The sequence below is a fragment of the Pteropus alecto genome, unplaced genomic scaffold (assembly GCF_000325575.1).
Source record: "Pteropus alecto unplaced genomic scaffold, ASM32557v1 scaffold72, whole genome shotgun sequence".
Taxonomy (NCBI): Eukaryota; Metazoa; Chordata; class Mammalia; order Chiroptera; family Pteropodidae; genus Pteropus; species Pteropus alecto.
The window spans coordinates 23,075,887-23,094,774 of record NW_006436811.1 but is presented as its reverse complement, the minus strand read 5'-3'; the positions used below and the strand labels follow the sequence as shown (position 1 = coordinate 23,094,774).

The following is an 18,888-nucleotide window of genomic DNA, read 5'->3' as shown; positions in this document are numbered from 1 at the left end:
AAAATATTTTATGAAATTGTTTTGTATTAGCTAAGTATAAATTTATTGCTGTACAACAAACTTGGCGGCTTAAAACAGTAAATATTTTCTCACAGTTTCTGGGGTTTCAAAATTCAGAAGTGACTTAGCTGAGTTGTTGTGGTTTGGGGTTTCTCATGAGGATGCAATCGGGATTTTGGCTGCTGTTGTCTGCAGGCTTGACTGGAGCTGGAGGATTAGCATCTAAGATCACTCACTTGCATGCTTTTGGCAGGAGGCCTCAGTTTTTCACTGTGAACAGAGTACTTCATTCTGTTGCTTAAGTGTCCTCACAACATGACAGCTGGTTTTCCCAGAATGAGTGATAAAGAGATATAGACAGAAGCCACGTGTCTTTTATGATCTAGCCTCAGAAATCACACTCTGTACTTGCACAATATCCTGTTCTTAACACAGACCAATTCTATTCAGTATAAGAAGAAACCGTACAAAGACATGAGTATCAAGAGGTAGGGAAGCGTTGGGAGCCATCTTGGAGGCTTGCTACCACATTAAGAATAATTAATACATTTTAAATCAAACAATAACATCTGCTAGGAAAATTTTCATATCATATTAGACAACCTCAGAACACATCTTGGCTAAGTGGCTTGCAGGCCAGCACACTTCAAAAAACATTGTTTAAGATCTATGGAGCAACAGTCACTTCTGCCTTTTTTCTTAAGTTTCTGGGAGCATGTTCTTTGAGAGGCTCACAAACTGCCTTTCCCCAGTAGTTACAATGTAGATAGCTCTTTTATTATACATATGTTGGTATGTTTTATGATGTCTCTGAAGATCTCGTCATTCTTTTTACAGTTCGATTTTCAGATTATATTATTGATTTATCTTTAAATTCACTGGTTCTTTCTTTTGCCAACTCAAATCTGTTAAACCACTGAAGTTAATTTTTCATTTCAGTTGTTATATTTTTCGACTACAGAATTTCCAGTTGGATCTTTTATAATTTCTATCTCACTATTATTATCTATGAAATGTTGTTATTATACCTTCTTTTAATTCTTTAGACATGGTTCCTTTAGTTCTTTGAACATGTCTATGTCTGTTAAATCCAACATCTAAGACCCCCTCAGAGACAGTTTCTAATGTCTGTTTTTTTCCCTTTGTATAAATCACACTCCCTGTTCCATTGCATGTCTCAAAATTTTTTTGTTGAAAACCAAACGTTTTAGATAATACACTGTAGTATATTTGGATATTGGCACCTCTCCCCCACCGTGGGAGGGTTATTCTTTGTTGGATTATTTGCTAATTTTTTTACTGATATGACTAAACTAATTCTGTAAAGTTTATTTTTCTCTTATTGTAAAGCTCTGATATTCTTGCTCAGATTTTTCCCTTTGTTTTTATCTTTTATCTTGGTTTCCTAATGACTGTCTCTGGGTTAGCACAAACCACTTATTGGTCAAAAGTTGTGCTTAAGTCCCCATAACCAGTTAGATTTTTCTCTCTACTGTGGGATGTGTGTCTGATTTAGAAACTACTTTCACAGGTCAGAGATTTTATGATTTTGCCTCACATTCACCCATGGAATAATATCTTGGAATTTCCCTTTCTAATTACTCCTGAGAAGACACAACCTTCGGCATGCACCCAGTCCTCCAGACTGCCCAGGATGACTTTAATTTTTAAAATATTTTTTAAATTTAAGTATACTTGGTATCCAATATGATATTAGTTATATTAGTTTCAAGTGTACAGTCTAGTGATTTGAAAATTTTATACATTACATTATGATCACCCTGCTAATTCTAGTAATCCTCTGTCACCATATCATTTCATTTTTAAACCTGACTTTTCTAGGAGTCATCCTGGGCTGGAGTAGCTTTTTATTCAGCAATGTTCAGGGAATGCTTTCAAGTCTGCCCCATGCTCCACTGTGATTGTCCTAGGTGATACCAGCATAGCATACCAGTATCAGAGATGAGAGTGATCCCAGGACATCTCTTTTTGTCTGTCTTTCTCTAATTCTCTCCGTTAAAATTCTCGCTGCTTTGCCATTTCACATAACATTTTTTTGCCCTGGGGACCATGTGAATACAGACCCCAGGTGAGTATTTGCCCACAGCCTATACTTTGCTGACTCATAATCTACTACATTAATTCAGTTTTCTGTAAAATCAGTTCTTATTTTTATTCTTTCCACTTATTATATTTTTAGTCTCTTATTTTCGTTTCATTTCATCCAGCTTATTTTAAATTGCTGACTTTATCTCACTTGCGCCTCTCTTTATGGCTCCTTGGGTCTGTGTTTTGGAGGCCATGTTTTCTTTACATTGCTACTTGAAATTCAAAAGACTAATATAATGAGTACTTATATACCTAACCCCTAAATTCTATCATTGTTAACATCTTGCCATATTTGTTTTATCTAATTATTTGTTGCGGGGGCACAGGAATGGTCTAGATCATTTTAAAGGAAGTTGTAGAAATTGGTACATATCATCTCTTAGTACCTTAATATTCATTTCTCAAGAGTAAGGATATTTTACATAACTGCGATACCACTATCACATTATTAGTACTAAGTCTGTATTAAATTTTTCTCAGTTGTTCCCACAAAGATGTCTTTTTTTTTTTTTTTCAAAACCAGGATCCAAACAAGTTTTCCACAGTGCATTTCATCGTTACATTTCATTAGTTTCTTTTACGGTAGAACAATCCCATCCACATTTTTTTCCATTGACTTTTTAAAGAAACCAACCAGGCTAGTTGCTTTGTAGAAAAATCCCACATTCTGAATTTCATTGATTGTTTACTTATATTATTTTTAACTTTCTCTTCTAGCCCTTATATTTTCTCTATACAGGAAGTTATATCTAAAGCTTAAAATTAGTTTAAACATGTTGTGGCAAGAAGACTTAATGAGTGATGTTCTATTCTTCATGATATGTATATACGCAGCAGCTTCTTGTATTTATTGAGTTTCTCCTTATGGTCTTGTTGAAGCACAAAATGTCAGGCTGTCTCACTATACAACAAGAAACATATAAATGTCAGATTGACTCACTATACATTTAAAGCATAAGATGGTGATAGCCAAATCTCTACTTTATAAATGAGTTTCTTCTTTTTTCAAATAAGAATTCAACTACCCAGGAATATTTTGATGCTATGTGACTATCTTGTTGCCCATAACCCTTTACCTGATGCTTTTAGGATCTGTTGATGATGCTTGCCTAAATCAGTTATTGTTGGCTAAAAAAGAGAGATTATTCTTCAGTTATTAGCTGGTATTCTTCTGAAATAAGAGATTTTCCCCTTATCAACTGAAGATGACAAGAAATAAAATTATTCCTAAGAATCCAGTTGAAATTCCTTTTCTTTGTATTTACTTACTAATTTTCAGGGAAGACATGATGTAGAAGTCACTTCTATTGATGGTGAACACACATTTTTTCTTTTCTTTTTAAGTATCATTTGGCTCATGGATTTTTTTGTGTGTTTTCCATTACTTACATGTTTTATTTTCTAGACTTAGAGTGCCCCATCTTGGCTAGTGAACCCCTTCAGGTTGATTCCTGTGTCCTTTTTCTGAACACTTTCTTGCTTTCTGACAAATAAGGTGTCCCTTTCTCACTTTTTATTCTCTTTGTCTCAGGTCTGTAATCTGACCTTTGTCCAAAGACTTCTAACTCCTTTCAGTGGGAAGTGATAGTTAGAAAACCAGATCTGGGCTCATTGATATAGTGTGTCATTGCCCCCAGGCCATTTCAGTAGTCAGAGCGTAATCTGTGTTTTCTCTAGTTTTTTTCCTGTAGAAAGCGTTTTCAGCATAATGATTCACCTCAGAGGATAGCTCAAAGTACATAAAGCAGAACATAACAAAACTTCAATGAGAAACAGACAAAACAATGAATCATAATATGAACTTTTAATACACTTCTCTTAGTAACAAATAGAACAAGTACACGAAATGTCAGTACAGATGTATAGAAGATTTGAATAAAAAGATAATCAAACTTGACCTAATGGACATGATAGAAAAGTACAAAATGCACAGTATATATTCTTGCAAACCACAGGTATAACATTTAAAAAAAAATTTGTAGATGTTGGGCTATAAAGCAAAACTCATGAAATGAATTTCAAGAATTGAAATCATATAAAGTATATTCTTCGACATTGTAATTAAGTAGAAAATCAGTAACCAAAAGAAAACTAGAACATGTCTGTATATTTGAAAATTAATAAATGTTTCTGTGTAACCTGTTGGTACAAAAATGCATATTTGAAAGCATTTTTGGAATGAATGAAAATTTGAATGACCTTAAAATTTGACAGGTACAGCTAAATCTGTGTTTTATGTATAGCTGAAGAAAAGAAAGGTTGTAAAATCAGTCAACTAAGCACATATCTTAAAATTTAAAAATACCAGCTTAAATTTCTATCAAAGAAAGTAAAGGATAAGATAACAAAAAGTATTGAAATATAAGACATAGTGAAGGTCCACAAAGCCAAAAGTTGGTTCTTTGAAAAGATTAATGGAATGGATAAAATACTTCGTAAAATTAGTCAAAAAAAAAAAAAAATGGAGAAGCAGACCCAAATAGTCAGTGCCATGAATGAAAAAGGAGATGTTACTCAAGATCCTGTGGATATAACAGAGGTAGGAAGAAGGTATTTTAAGTTATCAAAGGAATTAATTCTGTAATTGAAAATGTGTTCAAAATAGAAAACTCCAGGCCTATATGTTCATACTAGTAAACTGTACCAAGCACTAGTCTAACAAATTTTTTTTCAGAGAAATAAGCAATATATTTCAACTCATTTTACAAGACCAGCATTACTTCAACTAAGCAATATATTTCAACTCATTTTACAAGACCAGCATTACTTCAAAACCAAATGCCTAAAAGGGCATTATAAAGAATGGAAAACTTTAGGCTATTCTTACTCATGAGCATAGATACAAAAATCGTAAACAAGTGAAGAATGAAAAAAAAAACAGTATAAAAATCAAAAAGGAAAAATTTTGTCATTTTTCCAAATTGTGTATACAGAAAATACATATAAATCTACACATAAATTATTAGAATTAATTTTTTTAGTTTAACCAGGATGCTGAATTAATAGGTCAGTATACAAGTATTCTGAGAGTTGCAACAAACAAGAAATCCATTTTAAATGAAAATATAATAGTGTCAGAAATATCTAGTACTAGGAATAAATGTAACAAAATATGTTTAAGACTTTAACACAATAAAATATTAAGAGAAAATTCAGAGTTTCTACACAAATGAAGAGATAGTCCATAATCATGAATGGAAAGGCTCAATATTGTAAAGATGTTAGTTTTCCCAAGACTGATGTATTGCTTCAGTGAAATTGGAATTCAGTGAGAATTCCAATTCTCAGCATTTTTATGAAAATTTTCAAGTTTATTCTCAAATTTATATAGAGATTCAAAAGACCAAGAACAACTAAATTACTTTTAAAGAAGAGGAAAGTGGGATAATTGCTGTGCTGGAGATGAAGAACTTTTATAAAGCTATATAATTGAAGACAATTGCATAGTAGCAACAAGGATAGAAAAACAGCAATGGAAAAAGAATAGAGAACCCAGAAACAGACCCGTGCATATATTACACTTAATGACTTTATGGAAAGATTTCTAAAGCAGAGCACAAAACCTAGTAGCCATGACCTGAAATACCAATAAACTTAACTACATTAAAATTAAAGACTATTTTTTTGTCAGAAGACACCATCAAGAGAATAAAAAGGCAGGCCACAGAATAGCAGAAGTTATCTGCATGCATATAACCAACAAAACATTCAAGTCTTAGAACTCAAACCCCTATAAATCAATATGAAAAAGATAAAATACCGGCGGGGATTGAATAGGCAAATCAGTAAAGAGGCCAATGAACATGTTAAAAGATGTTTAATATCATTAATTATGAGAAAAAGAGAATTAAACCCTGATGAGATATCCTTAGATCTCCACCAGAATGATGTAAATTAAAGTCAGTGGGGTAATGGAACTCTGGTATGTTGCTAGTGGGAGTAAAAACTAGTCCAACTATTTTGAAAAACTTCAGCATCTTTTAAATAAGTTGGAGAAATGCATATTCTGTTTGTAGAGTACCAAACAAAAAAAAGAAAGCCCAAATATCCAGCATCAGTGGAATGGATAAAAAAATGTATATTCATACCATGGAATTCTGTACAGCACCAAAAAAAAAAAAAAGTAACTGCAGCTACACAAAGCAAAGTTGAATTTTAACCATTATGTGGAGTAGAAAAAGAATACAAAAGAATACTTACTATATGGTTACATTTATATGAAGTTCAAAATAGATGAAATGTTTAGCAATGAAAGCTTAGGCGGTAAACTGTAAAGAACAAGAATGTTATTACCATAAATGACAGAATAGTGGTTGTCTTTAGAAAAGTGGGAGGGCGCAGGGGATATGAGAGATGTCTTTGACAGTGTTCTATTTCTTGACCTAGGCAATGGTTTAATCAGTTAATTTCCTGAGCTCTACATTTTTGTTTGTAGTTTTTATATGTGTTATTTCACACATGTATACACAAGAAAAGGTTTAAGTATTGCATTATAAAAGAATTGTTATGCTAAGTGGTCAAGCAATTAGATTACTAAAATGATTGTTTTTAAGCTCTTTCAGTGATAGGCCACATTCAATACAGTCAGCATAGACCTTAACAATGAAAGATGCTGTATGGTAAAGTATAAACTTGATTGGAAAGAAAAGTTTAACTGTAAAAAGGTATGTAAGATACAGATTATTTTTTTTTTAACCTATAAATGTGTTTTGCAGAAAACAAGTTTTCATAGTCGGTTGGGGGTTATTTATAATCCGACATCAAAAATAAATGAAGAAAACACAGCTATTTCTAGAGGAATTTTGGCAGCTTTTCTTACGCAGAAAAACACCTTTTTGAGAAACTTTCTCAGGAAACTGGCAAAGGAGGAAACTGCTACAGCTGTTTACTCTGGAGATAAAATTATAACATTTCTTTCTGAGGTCAGTAGCTGTTTGAAATAATAAGTATATGTTGCGTATTTCAAAAGTATAAATCAGCATGCTTGGATATATCATGTTTCTGAAAAAAAAGTCGGTTAATAAGCATAATCATTTTGGGATAATAACTATTGCTTTAAGTGGGAAATGATAAATGTTAAATGATATGATTTTGCATAGAAGCATTTAACAAATTTCATATATTTCAGCTACTACTTCATGTTCCTTAAAGTTGATGTCATTCTAGTTAGGATATGTACTTGAGTGAAGAATTGAGAGTTAAAGGATTATGTAAATAATCCTTAAGTATTTCACTGAAGGAGTCCAGTACCAGGGAAATTTCGAAGATATATGATCTTGAAGATTTACTAATCCATTCAAAAACTTATTGATTCTCTACCAGACAATGGAGATATATTTGTGACAAGGCAGATAAGGTTTCTGCTCTTGTGGAGCTTACATGGTAGTGGGAAAGACAGACAAAGTAAGTGGTATTGAAAAAGTAAAGGAACATAAGAGAGTAGATAGCTTCAGGCAGTGGTCCCCAACCTTTTTGGCACTGGGGACCAGTGCTCCTATGAGAATCTAATGTCTGAAGATCCGAGGTGGAGCTGAGGCGGTGATGCTAGCTAGCGCTGGGGAGCGGCTGTAAAAACAGATGAAGCTTCACTCGCTCTCTGCTGCTCACCTCCTGCTGTGTGTCCTGGTTCCTAATGGGCCATGGAACTGTCTGGGCCAGTCCATGGCCCAGGGGTTGGGAACTCCTGGTTTAAGGGATGCTCTTTCAGCTGGTGTGATCAGGAAAGGTATTTCTAAAGAGCTTAAGTTTCAGCAGAGCTCTGAATGAAATGAGAAATCAAGCCATGGTAAGTCTATGAGAAGAAATGTACCAGGTTCTGGAACACAGCAAGTCTAAAGGCCTGGCACGGGGAGACTTGGCAGGTTTGTGGTATAGGCAGAAGATCATTATGATCAAAACAGAGTGATATGGAGAGTAGTAGGATATGAGGTCAGAAACATAACCCCAGATATTTCAAGCACTTGTAAGGAATGGAAATTTTTTCTGAGTATAATGGGAAGTGATTGAGGAATCTTGAAGAGGTAAATAATCTTTAAAAAGATGACTCTGGATGCCATTTGAAGATTTGATATTAGGTAGGCAAGATTGAATAGGATGAACAATTAGAATGCTATTGCGATAATCTAGGAAAGGTCATCTACTCAGTAGTGATGAAAATGGTAAGATTGTTGATACATAATATTTGTTATAACTGTGGTCAACAGGATTAGCTGATCAATTGTATGTGACAGATGAAGATAATATTCTAGGATTTTGGCTCGAACAGCTAGACTTAATGGTGGTTTTTTTTGTTTTTTGTTTTTGAGCTGAAGATAAGATTAGGACACATAGGGGATCAAGAGCTAAGTTTTATACATGTTATGTTGGAAATGCCTTTTGGACATTCAAGTAGAGTGGTTGAGTATATGAGTGTAGAAATCAATGGAGGATTGTCTTTTTTTTTTTTTGAGTCAGTTTGAGAGTCATCAACATAATACATAATTTCAAGCTAAGAAACTGGATGATATACCTGAGATGTGAGGGTGGGTAGAGAACAGAAGGGCTGAAAGCTGAGCCCTGGAACATTCTAAAATGTAGAGGAACACAGGAAAAGGGTAATTCAGTAAAGGAGACAGATGGAACAGCCATTGAATTGGGAAGATACCCAGGAGAGTATGGTATCTTGGAAGCCAACTGGAGAAGATATTTCGAGGAGGAAATGGTCACCTATGCCAGATATTCCTAAGACCCAGGTTCATAATTGAGCATTTTATTTGTTAAGGTGGTCCTTGATGACTTTGATAAGAACAGTTTCAGTGGAATGATAAGCATAAAAGTGAACTGATTCAAGAGAAAAAGGAAAATCAGGAAATAGAGACACCTGGTATAGTTCTTTTAAAGAACTTTCTTAGATGGGAACAGAGAAATATTCTGTAGCCAGAATAGGACTTGTGGTCAAGGAAGGATTTCTAAATTTGGGAGATGTCGCTTCTTTATATGCCAAACCACAAGAAAGGATGATATAGACAGAGGGGAGCCAAGTAGGGACAAAGTTCTTGAGTAGATAAGAGGTGATAGGATCCGATGGACATTGTTAAGTGTTGGTCTTAAGAATATGAATCGTTCATTTTAACCAGAAGAAAGGCAGAATATTTGGGTATAGATGCAGTAGGAATATTTCTGGCATCACAGGAGTACCTGGGAACTTGTTGGAAGTTCAGAATTTAAGACCCACCCTGATCTACTGAAGGAGAAACTACGTTTTAATAAGACACCAAGGTGATTTGTATGCACCTTAAAGTTTGATAAGTACTGATATGGAGAAGTGTGTCTTAGTGTGAAGATGTAAGGAATTTATTCCTGGTTTATTTTCTGTGAATGTCCATATATTTTTTGACTCTGACCATGGGTTATTTTTATATTTCAGAAGTTAAATGCAGTATTACTAAATTGGTTTTGTGGGATTGATATAATGGGGTGAGATAGGTTACTTCTGTTTTAAACACTGTATTTTTATTGAGCACACCAAAATGGGGGTACTGAGTTCAGAATTTAATAAACATTTTATTTCATTTCTTAAATGTTAAATTTATTTAAATTGATATTCCCTGGCATTTTACTAATTAGTAATCTACCTGAAATTTTCAAAGAACAAATAGCAAACTTTATCTGCTTGTAACAAGATGTAAAAATATTGTAATTGACTTGGCAAGGAAAGATTCTTTTTTTAAAAATGTGGTTTCAGAAGAAAATAGTACTTTTTAAAATTACAATTTAATATATTTAAATTTTACACTATTACTAAAGTAGGCTTTGTTAAGAAAATAAGATATTTACCATTTTCTTGCTTGATTATTCTCATACTCTAGGGGATGGATAAGAATGCTTTTGAGAAGAAATATAATACCATTGGAGTGAATATTTTTCGAACTCACCAGTTGTTCTGTCAAGATGTACTTAAATTACGTCCTGGAGAGAGAAGTATTGTCAGCAATGGGAAAGTAAGTAGGGAAAACAGTTGCTCACTTTTCTCCATGACACTGTGATACAAGAGTCTCAAACATTTTTTGTCACAACACACCTGATAAACACACACACAAGATGTTGCTCATATGCTAGACACACCAGACGGGAGTTAGCATAAGTAAAATAGGTGCTGAGATGTTTAGTTTATGGCACAGTACCTGTTACTTCATCCCTTCCCCCATTGATGAGAACGTGAATGTGAATAAGAATCATGTTCTTCTGGGGAAAACTTTTATTTTGTTCTAATGTAAGTATTAGAATAAACAACTTATTACACATTACAACACTGTGATGAGAACCACTGTTAATAATAGGTGTAGAAAGTACATTATGACATCTTATTCTGCTTATAACTTTCTTTACAATTGTTCGTTTAATAACTATGATATTTTTTATTGACATATAAAGCAATATTTATTAATATAACCCTTAAAAATCTATAGGAAAAATCACTTCTACTGTCCTAATAAAATATTAATAATTTATTCTTTTACCTTCTAACCCTTTTTTCTACTTTACAGAGCTATTTCTGTTTTTTTAAATATATAATTGTAATTCTATATATGTAATTTTATGTCATATTTTTTTCTCTTAGTATGTCACAAGCATTTTTCTGATTAGAGTCTTTATAGACACAAAATTAGTGGATAGCATCTACTTATTAATATTTTTTCAATATGATAGTCCGGTTTTATTTCTCAAAAATGATTGAAGTTTTAAAAAATTATATCAACTGTTTAGATTTATTAAGACTAATGCAATGTGTTTTGACATAGCTCTGCTTGAACTATCTCTAAATCATCTTCAAAGCTCTGATAACACTTTTAATGTTTTCTTTGTTTTCTACATCTTTATGAGCTCTGTTCACCTGCAGGTTTTGTTCCCATATCACAATTCCCTTAAAATTATGCTTATTTATACTTTCTTATCTGAATCCATAAATAATAGGAATTAGAGAACAATGAGAGACTCATTTTCCCAAGCTTCCACAGATCAAATATATCCGCTTCAGTGTAACAGTTTTTGAGCTAATCGTATTATCTCCTAAAGGCAGTTACACTCAAGTTCATCTTTGTACAGTGCTATTTTATAAATTGATGACAATGATTGCTATTTATTATTACAATAATATAAAGTATTAGTGAATTTTGATAGTGAGCTCTGTGGAAGCCCAGAAATGGCATTGCTTTTTCTAATAATTACATTGGGAGGAAATATAGCTTTTTAGGATAGTTTTAAAGTATATGGTTACTTTTGGCTCTGTCAGGCATTTTAAGAAATATAGAGTAAAAAATTTACACCAACTATGTCTAGTACCTTTTGGTTACACATTATGGAAAAGCTACCCTGTGTTTTATTTAATATGATTGTTTAATATAATTCACATATTGTTATCAATATTAGTGATAAATATTACTTATAGTTATGTTCAACTTTTCGTAGAACTAGGTTTTCTCATTTTCCTTGAAATTGACAAAATATTCAGATATTAATTTCTCATTTGTTATGAACCATTTTACTAGGTTCTGAGGGTACAGTAGTGAAGAAAGTTCTCGTGGAGTTTATGTTTTGAAGGGCAGAGACAGATAACAAGTGTCATCCTTACTGATATGATGTCATTTGGACAGAGAACCAAAGGAAGTGAGGGAGCAAGCCATGTCAAATGTCTGGAAGAGGAATGTTCTAGGTAGAGGGAATAGTGATTACAAAGGTCCTGAGATGAGATAATGTCTGTGTATTCCAGGAATAGCAGGTACAGAGAGCAGTCAGGAGAGAAGCTCAGAGAAGTTACTGGGGGCAAGATCAGTAAGATTTTATAGGCAACTTATGGATCCTGCTTTACTCTGAATGAGCTGTGAAGTTCATAGTTCTGGACAAGGGACTGACATGATCTGACCTGTGTTTTATTTGGATCTCTAGTGGCTATTATGTTGGGAATAGACTATGGGGGCAGGAGGAGTCAGGAAACCTGTAAGGAGGTATTGTAGTGGTCCAAGTGAGAGATGATGATGGCTTGGACCAGAACGGCTATTGTGGCAGTCGTGAAAAGTTATGTGCCATATATTTTGGAAGAAGAGTGAACAGGAATTGCTGACAGACATGGATGTGGAATGGGGAACCATGTGTCTAGCAGAATGGAGCTGCCATGCATTCAGGTGAGAAAGACTGCAGGAGGAGTAGGGGTTGTTCAGGAGGAGTGGAAAAGGAAAGACAGAATTCAGTTCTGGACATATTAGTTCATTGTTCAGTTCTGGAAGTCCAAGTATGCTCGTTGAGTTGGCAGTTGAACATATGACTTGAATTCAGGGGAGATGTTGGGGCTGAAGATAGTATTACATCAAATTATGTTGACTTTTTGTGTTGATTAATAGAAAATTGTAATTTTGATTATCTTTTTATTTGTACAACTCTGATATGAATAGGAAAATATAATATGTATAATATATGATATAACATATCCGAAAATATATAATATAATACTTAGCTTATTACAGTGTCTCAGAGTAGCACTATAAAGCACAATAATCAGTGATTGTTTATAGTAGCACTATAAAGCACAATAACCAGTGATTGTCAAATAGTTTAATGCTTAAAATAATTCTGACATTTTAGAATCAGTCTTCATTCTGAACCTTTCCAAATATTTACATTTGAATTGGAACATATTCACAGTTAAAATGGTTTATGCATTATCAAAACTGGGGAACAGTTTTTCAATTTTTTTCGGTTATAGTTGACAGTCAATATTAATTAGTTTCAGGTATACAGCATAGTGGTTAAGACATTTATGTAACTTATGAAGTGATCACCTGGTACCATACATAGTTATTAGAGTATTTTTCACTGTATTCCCTAAGCAATTCTTTACATCCCGTGGCTACTTGTAACTGCCAATTTGTACTTAATCCCTTCACTGTTTTCACCCAGCCATCCAACCCTTCTCCCATCTGGCAACCAGCAAAGTTGCTTTCTTACTGCATGCTGGAGAATTAAAAATGTATGTATTTTAACATCAAATAAACCCCTAAATAATTCTGTTGCTATAATTATAACAAATTTATTTTTGTTATACTACATATTTACAAATTGCTGAAAGACATAGGGTAGTTTAGAGTAGGGAAACAAGCAAGGCCTTTTTTTGTTTTATTTTTAGCCAGACAAATCTGGATTCAAATTCCAGTAGTACCATTAATTATATAACCTATAGGAGACTTGGTTTCTTCATTAGTACAATGGGAATGGTAAAGTCTGGTTTACAGAGTTGTCAGATTACTTTTTTTTTCTTTAGGTGAGGCAACCATTGGTTGACTTCACAGATTGCAAGGACCTTGTCAGCCTACAATTCCTTATTTTTTTATTTTTTACACCTAATGCACCTGATCTTTCTCAGTGGTCTCCCATCCAAGTACTAACCAGGCCCAACCCTGCTTAGCTTCCGAGATCAGACGGGATCGGGCTTGTTCAGAGTAGCATGGCTGTAGACTAAATATACTTTTATACATAAAGCACATAGAACAGCCCGAAACACAGAGTAAATTTTCAGTAAATATTAACTCCTGTTTTCTCTTTAAATATTTGAAGGCTGTCCATGGGAAACAGTGGGGTACATTTATAGATTTGATTTGTGTTACACTGGATGAGAGTCAGTATGGAATCAAGGCCAGTTGATCAAACCTCCATGAGTGGAGAGAGATTTTTAGCTCAGTATGTGGGTGAACACTGTAACAGAGTTTTCTAAAAATTTTAATGAACTGTCAAAAGAGGTAATGCATTTCTGCTACAGTAGTTGTTCTCTATAACTGAAAAATCACATTTCCAAAATGTTGTATAGATTTAAGGATCAGATAGGTTTTATCGTACCATTACATGATTTTCAAGTGTAATGTTCCTTTTCCCAACTTGGATATTATGTGATTTTATACTATTTTCTTAAAGATTTTTATTGAAATATAGCTAACATACAATATTAGTTTCAGGTGTCCACCATAGTTATTCAACATTCGTGTATCTAAAGAAGTGATCACCTTGATAAGTCCAGCAACTATCTGATACCGTATAATGCTATCACAATAATATTGACTATATTCCCTCTGCTGTACATTACATCCTTATTTGCTGTGTATTACTTAACTTATTTGTTTTATATCTGGAAATTTGAACTCTTAATCCCTTTCATCTTTCACTTCACCCCTTTTTAAAAAAATTTTCAATTACAATTGACATTCAGTTTTATTTTATATTACTTTCAAATGTGATTTTATACTATTTAAGTAAGTTACTTTGTTCTACAAATATTATATTCAACTTCACAAAGAAGAACTAACACAGAAGAATCAAGTTTCTCCTAGCTATGTGATGCTGGACTTACATAGGTGAAACAGAGTCAGTTTTCTGGTGAAATTGATCAGTAAAAATAGCCATCTTGTTAATTCTTTAAGAAAATAATTTGCAATTTTATTTCCTTATTCTGAGCTGTCACCGAAACTGCTTGAGTCACAAGAGGTGCTATAGATAAAATTCAGCTATTTTCCAGGCCTCTTCTATTCATACTCCAAAAAATATAGTATCGAAAGTGCTTTCAAGTTACCTTAAAAATGATATTAAATCTTAAGGCGATGAAATATTTATATGTGTACTTTTAGTTTTATAATGCCCTTTTTTATTTTTAAGAGCCATATTTTATGTTTAAGGTGAAACATGATACTTGTTGAGCTGGAATGCCAACATTTCAGCTAATAGCACCTGAGCAGTGAGCAAAGAAGAAAGATTCAAGCAATATACTTTATTAATTTTTAGAAATTATTAATTGCAGAAGCAGATGAAGGGGAAATGAAAATCTGCAACTATTTCATTCTGGTCTTTTACTAAGAAAAAAAAATATTCTGGTTGACATATTTTCTGGTCGTTTGTCATTAAGTAGAATTATTTAATGCATATGACTACCTAGGCCCACCTTCTACGTCAGGGCTCATGTTCATAATATTATGATGATTGCATGTTTCTTCAGAAAATACTAATGGTAGTAGAGTTGCTGGTGGTTGTGATGAGATAGCTATCCTGAGAAATTAGGTCTATGTGGCAACTTGACAGCTTCTTCCTTTATACTTACTGGTTTAAAAGCTAACCTACATGACCTTACTGAGCTTCAAACCATTTATACAACATCAGTGGGATGAAGACTAGTTGGTATTATTAAGTAATTATGTAATTTGTCTCTTGCTTTTTGCTCTCTTATGCTTTGCTTATGTATTAATTCGTATCTACATAGTATAGACTACAATTTATCAATGAATAGAAAATGAAATTAAAAGATTCGTGAAATATAGGCAGTTTCTTAATTTACTTGAGAATTATAAGTCTTAGATTTTTGGAAGCATTAAGTTTTAAAATAAAACTTTCAAATGGAAATAATTTGCTGCTTTTTCATCATTTGGATTTTGGTGTTTATGCAAATGTTATTTGTAATTTGAAAGTGAAAAAATATATTTTTTTCTTTTTTTCTTATTAGATTTAGTAAATGGTGGGATTGATAACCACCATTTGTTTAGTCTCTAGTCAATTTTTGCTTAAAGAAATATCTATTTCATGAGAAAATATTTGTTCTACCAGGTATCTTCTAGAAGATATACAATAATTGTTTTTATTTTAAGTTCTTAGGACCTTTAGATGAAAATTTCTATGCAGAAGATTTCTACTTGTTGGAAAAGATAACATTTACTAATTTAGTAGAGAAAATTAAAGGCATTGTTGAAAATATGGCAATCAGCTCAAAGAAGTAAGTGTTTAAAAATCATAAGAGCAATTCATTTCGGGGTTTGGTATTTTCCATATGATTTCTTTTTAAGATTAGAAAATGTTTCAAATACATACAAAAGTTAAGATATAATAAAAGACATATAGAGAATACAAGGAAATATATAAAAGACATCCATTTACTCACTGCCATGAAACGGTAGATGTTGCCTTGGATCTTCTGTTTCTGTTGTCCCCACTCATCCCAGTCGCCTCCCTCTGCAAGAGGTAACCATTTTCCTAAAAGTTGTGTGTATGACTCCCATATCTGTGTTCTTACTTTTACTTTAAATGTAAATATGCATTATCAGGGCTTATTGTGTTTGGTGCGTGAATTCTTAAAAAAAAAAAAAATGCTGTTAATCTGTAGTCTCCTTTTGCAGTCTACTTTCATAGAAGCTTTATCCACATTTATTTATATAGAGCTAGCTTAATGATTTTAATTCCTTTTTAATATTTCATTTTATGAACATACTTAAGTTCATTTATACAAACTTAAGGTACAGTTCAGTTGGCTGTAGCTTTTTTGCTATTATCTGAGTGCTGTAATGAACCTGTTTTAAATGCCTCCTTGTGCACTACGTGAGTTTAGAGTAGTGTTGTTATTGGGTTGTGGGGTGTGCTTATCTTCAGCTTTACCAGACACTGCTAAATTCTTTCCTTTGAAATAGTGATTTTTTGTTAAATTTGCAGATTCTGAATTCTCAAAATAACAATTATTCATAGTATGAATAATTTCCTTTTAGGGTTGCAAGAAATAATAGGTTTTTTTAAAAAAAAACTGTTAATTCAATTATGATTGAATTACCATTTTCTTCACACCCGGTGATCCTTTGAAACATGAGCTTATAAAAACAGGATACACTTTAATATTCTGAGAATGACCATGAATTAAATTGCTGTGAAAGACAAAATAAGGTAAAATAGTTATAACAGACAACACTCCCACCAGAAATATTTGAGTTCCTGTTTCCTCAAGTCCTTACCAGTAGTCGTGTTATCTGACTTGTTAATTTTTCTTGTCTAATGGATGTGAAATTGTATCTTGTTTTAATTTGCATTTCCATGACTTTTACTAAAGTTGAGTATCTTCTCATACAATTATTTTTATTCATATTTGTTCATCTGTAAAATATCTGTTCATATCTTTTGCTTAGTAATATATGTTGAGTTATTTTCAAATACTCTTAGTGATTTGTAAACATTGTTTATGATTCCGTATACTAATCTTTATCAATTATATATGCTACAAGTATAATATATCAGCCTGTGGCTTGGCTGTTTACCTTTTTATTGTAAAATTTTACCATATATATAGAAGTTTTTTATTTTAATGTAAAAATAATGTTTTTTCTTCGTAGTTTGTGATCTGTGTGAGGGAGTGTGTGTGTGTGTGTGTAGGATGTATAAAAATTTTCTCTAGTCTGGCTTCATAAAGATATTCTCTTTTATTTTCTTTTAGAAGTTTTACAGTTTTGCTTTTTAAAAAACTTTTATATCTTTAATTTTTCTTGGATCTTTGTTGGTCCTACAGGTCTGTTGCTTCATGCGAATCCCAACTCCAGTTACCACACCTTAGTAATAAATTTTGATATCAGATAGAGAAAATTCCCCCTTTTGTCTCTTATTCAAAATTGTCTTAACTATTTTTTGCTCTTTGCTTTTCAATGTAATATGATTAGGACCAGTATAACAAGTTCTACCAAAGTCCTTTATGGAATTTTTGTGAGAATTTCTTTGAATTTATAAATTAGGAATTTATAGTTTAAGGAATTGTCATCTTTATATATTGTTGAATTACTCCAATCCATTAAATACATATATGTGTTATTTGTATGTAGCTATATAAATGTACATATATATTTATGTTATAAATAATATGTAGATATACATATAACTGATATATATGGTGTATAATTTATGTATAAGTATGTATGTGTGAATATGTAGGTAGGTAGGTGAATATGTAGACAGACACTTATTTAGTGTTTTTTTAGGTCCTTCAGTGAAGCTTCAGTTTTTTTTCCATAAAGTCTTACACATATTTTTTTAGATATTTTTTAGATATTTTATACTTTCAGCTTATATTGTAAATGGTGTATTTTATATTACATTTTCAAGTTGTTTTTTACTAACTTGTAGGAACAGTATTAAATTTCTATATTAATCTTCTTTGCTGGGCTCTCTTATTTTTTTGCAACAATTTGTCTAATATTAGAACTCATGTATTTTGTGAATTGTAAGAGCTTTGTTCCTTAACTTTCAGTTTTTAACTATCTCATTTATGTTGGCCTTTCTCTTATTTTAGTTAGCTCAATTTAGTGAGGGATATATCTATTGTACTGGTTTTTTCATATATGTAGATTTAGGACATGACAGGCTCTCAGTTGTTTTTTGTTAGTTTTTTTTCAATTTTAGTTCTTTATTATTTCTTTTTAATCTTTTCAGATCATCAGAATACTGAATTTTTCTTTGTCAGTTACTAAAAGAAGTTTGTTAAACACTACTACTAGGATTGTGGGTTTATTATTTAATTCTTGTACTCTTGTCAACTTTTGATTTAAATATTTTGACTCTATATGGTCATGTATACCCTGATTCAGAATGATCTTTCTGTTGAATTTTTCCTTTCATCATTATATAAATTATTCCTTACCTAATAATGATTTTGTCTTAAAGTCTGTGTGGTCTGATAGTTAAGCCACATCAACATTCTTTTTGGTTAATATTTTTCTATTATATCTTTTTTCATTTTTTACTTTCATTATATGCATGCATCTTAAAGCACATGCTTATGTGTTAGGGGTGGTTATCTCTCCATTATTCTGATTTGTACTCTTGAATACAGAATTCTGATACAGATGAAACTAATGCCCTTCATCGTTTAAGAAATAATGCTAAAAGAATAATTACAAATTTTTGTAAAGTAGTAAATTTAGGGCTTTTCTGCAGTGAAGAGATAATATCTATATTTTCAAGTGC

The 18,888-nt window shown here is 32.3% G+C and overlaps 1 protein-coding gene and 1 pseudogene across 2 annotated transcripts in view; one reads left to right on the top strand and one right to left on the bottom strand.

Annotated features, from left to right (window-relative positions):
• The window catches only part of UGGT2 (UDP-glucose glycoprotein glucosyltransferase 2), a 146,552-nt gene that overhangs the window by 73,792 nt on the left and 53,872 nt on the right, over positions 1-18,888 (top strand). For both annotated transcript variants that reach the window (XM_006913820.3, XM_015590887.2), the window contains exons 21-23: positions 6,825-7,031; positions 9,957-10,088; positions 15,765-15,889. In XM_006913820.3, the coding sequence (XP_006913882.1) occupies positions 6,825-7,031; positions 9,957-10,088; positions 15,765-15,889 (464 nt within the window). The remainder of the gene's footprint in view (positions 1-6,824; positions 7,032-9,956; positions 10,089-15,764; positions 15,890-18,888) is intronic.
• LOC112481445 lies at positions 13,479-13,597 on the bottom strand (annotated as a pseudogene).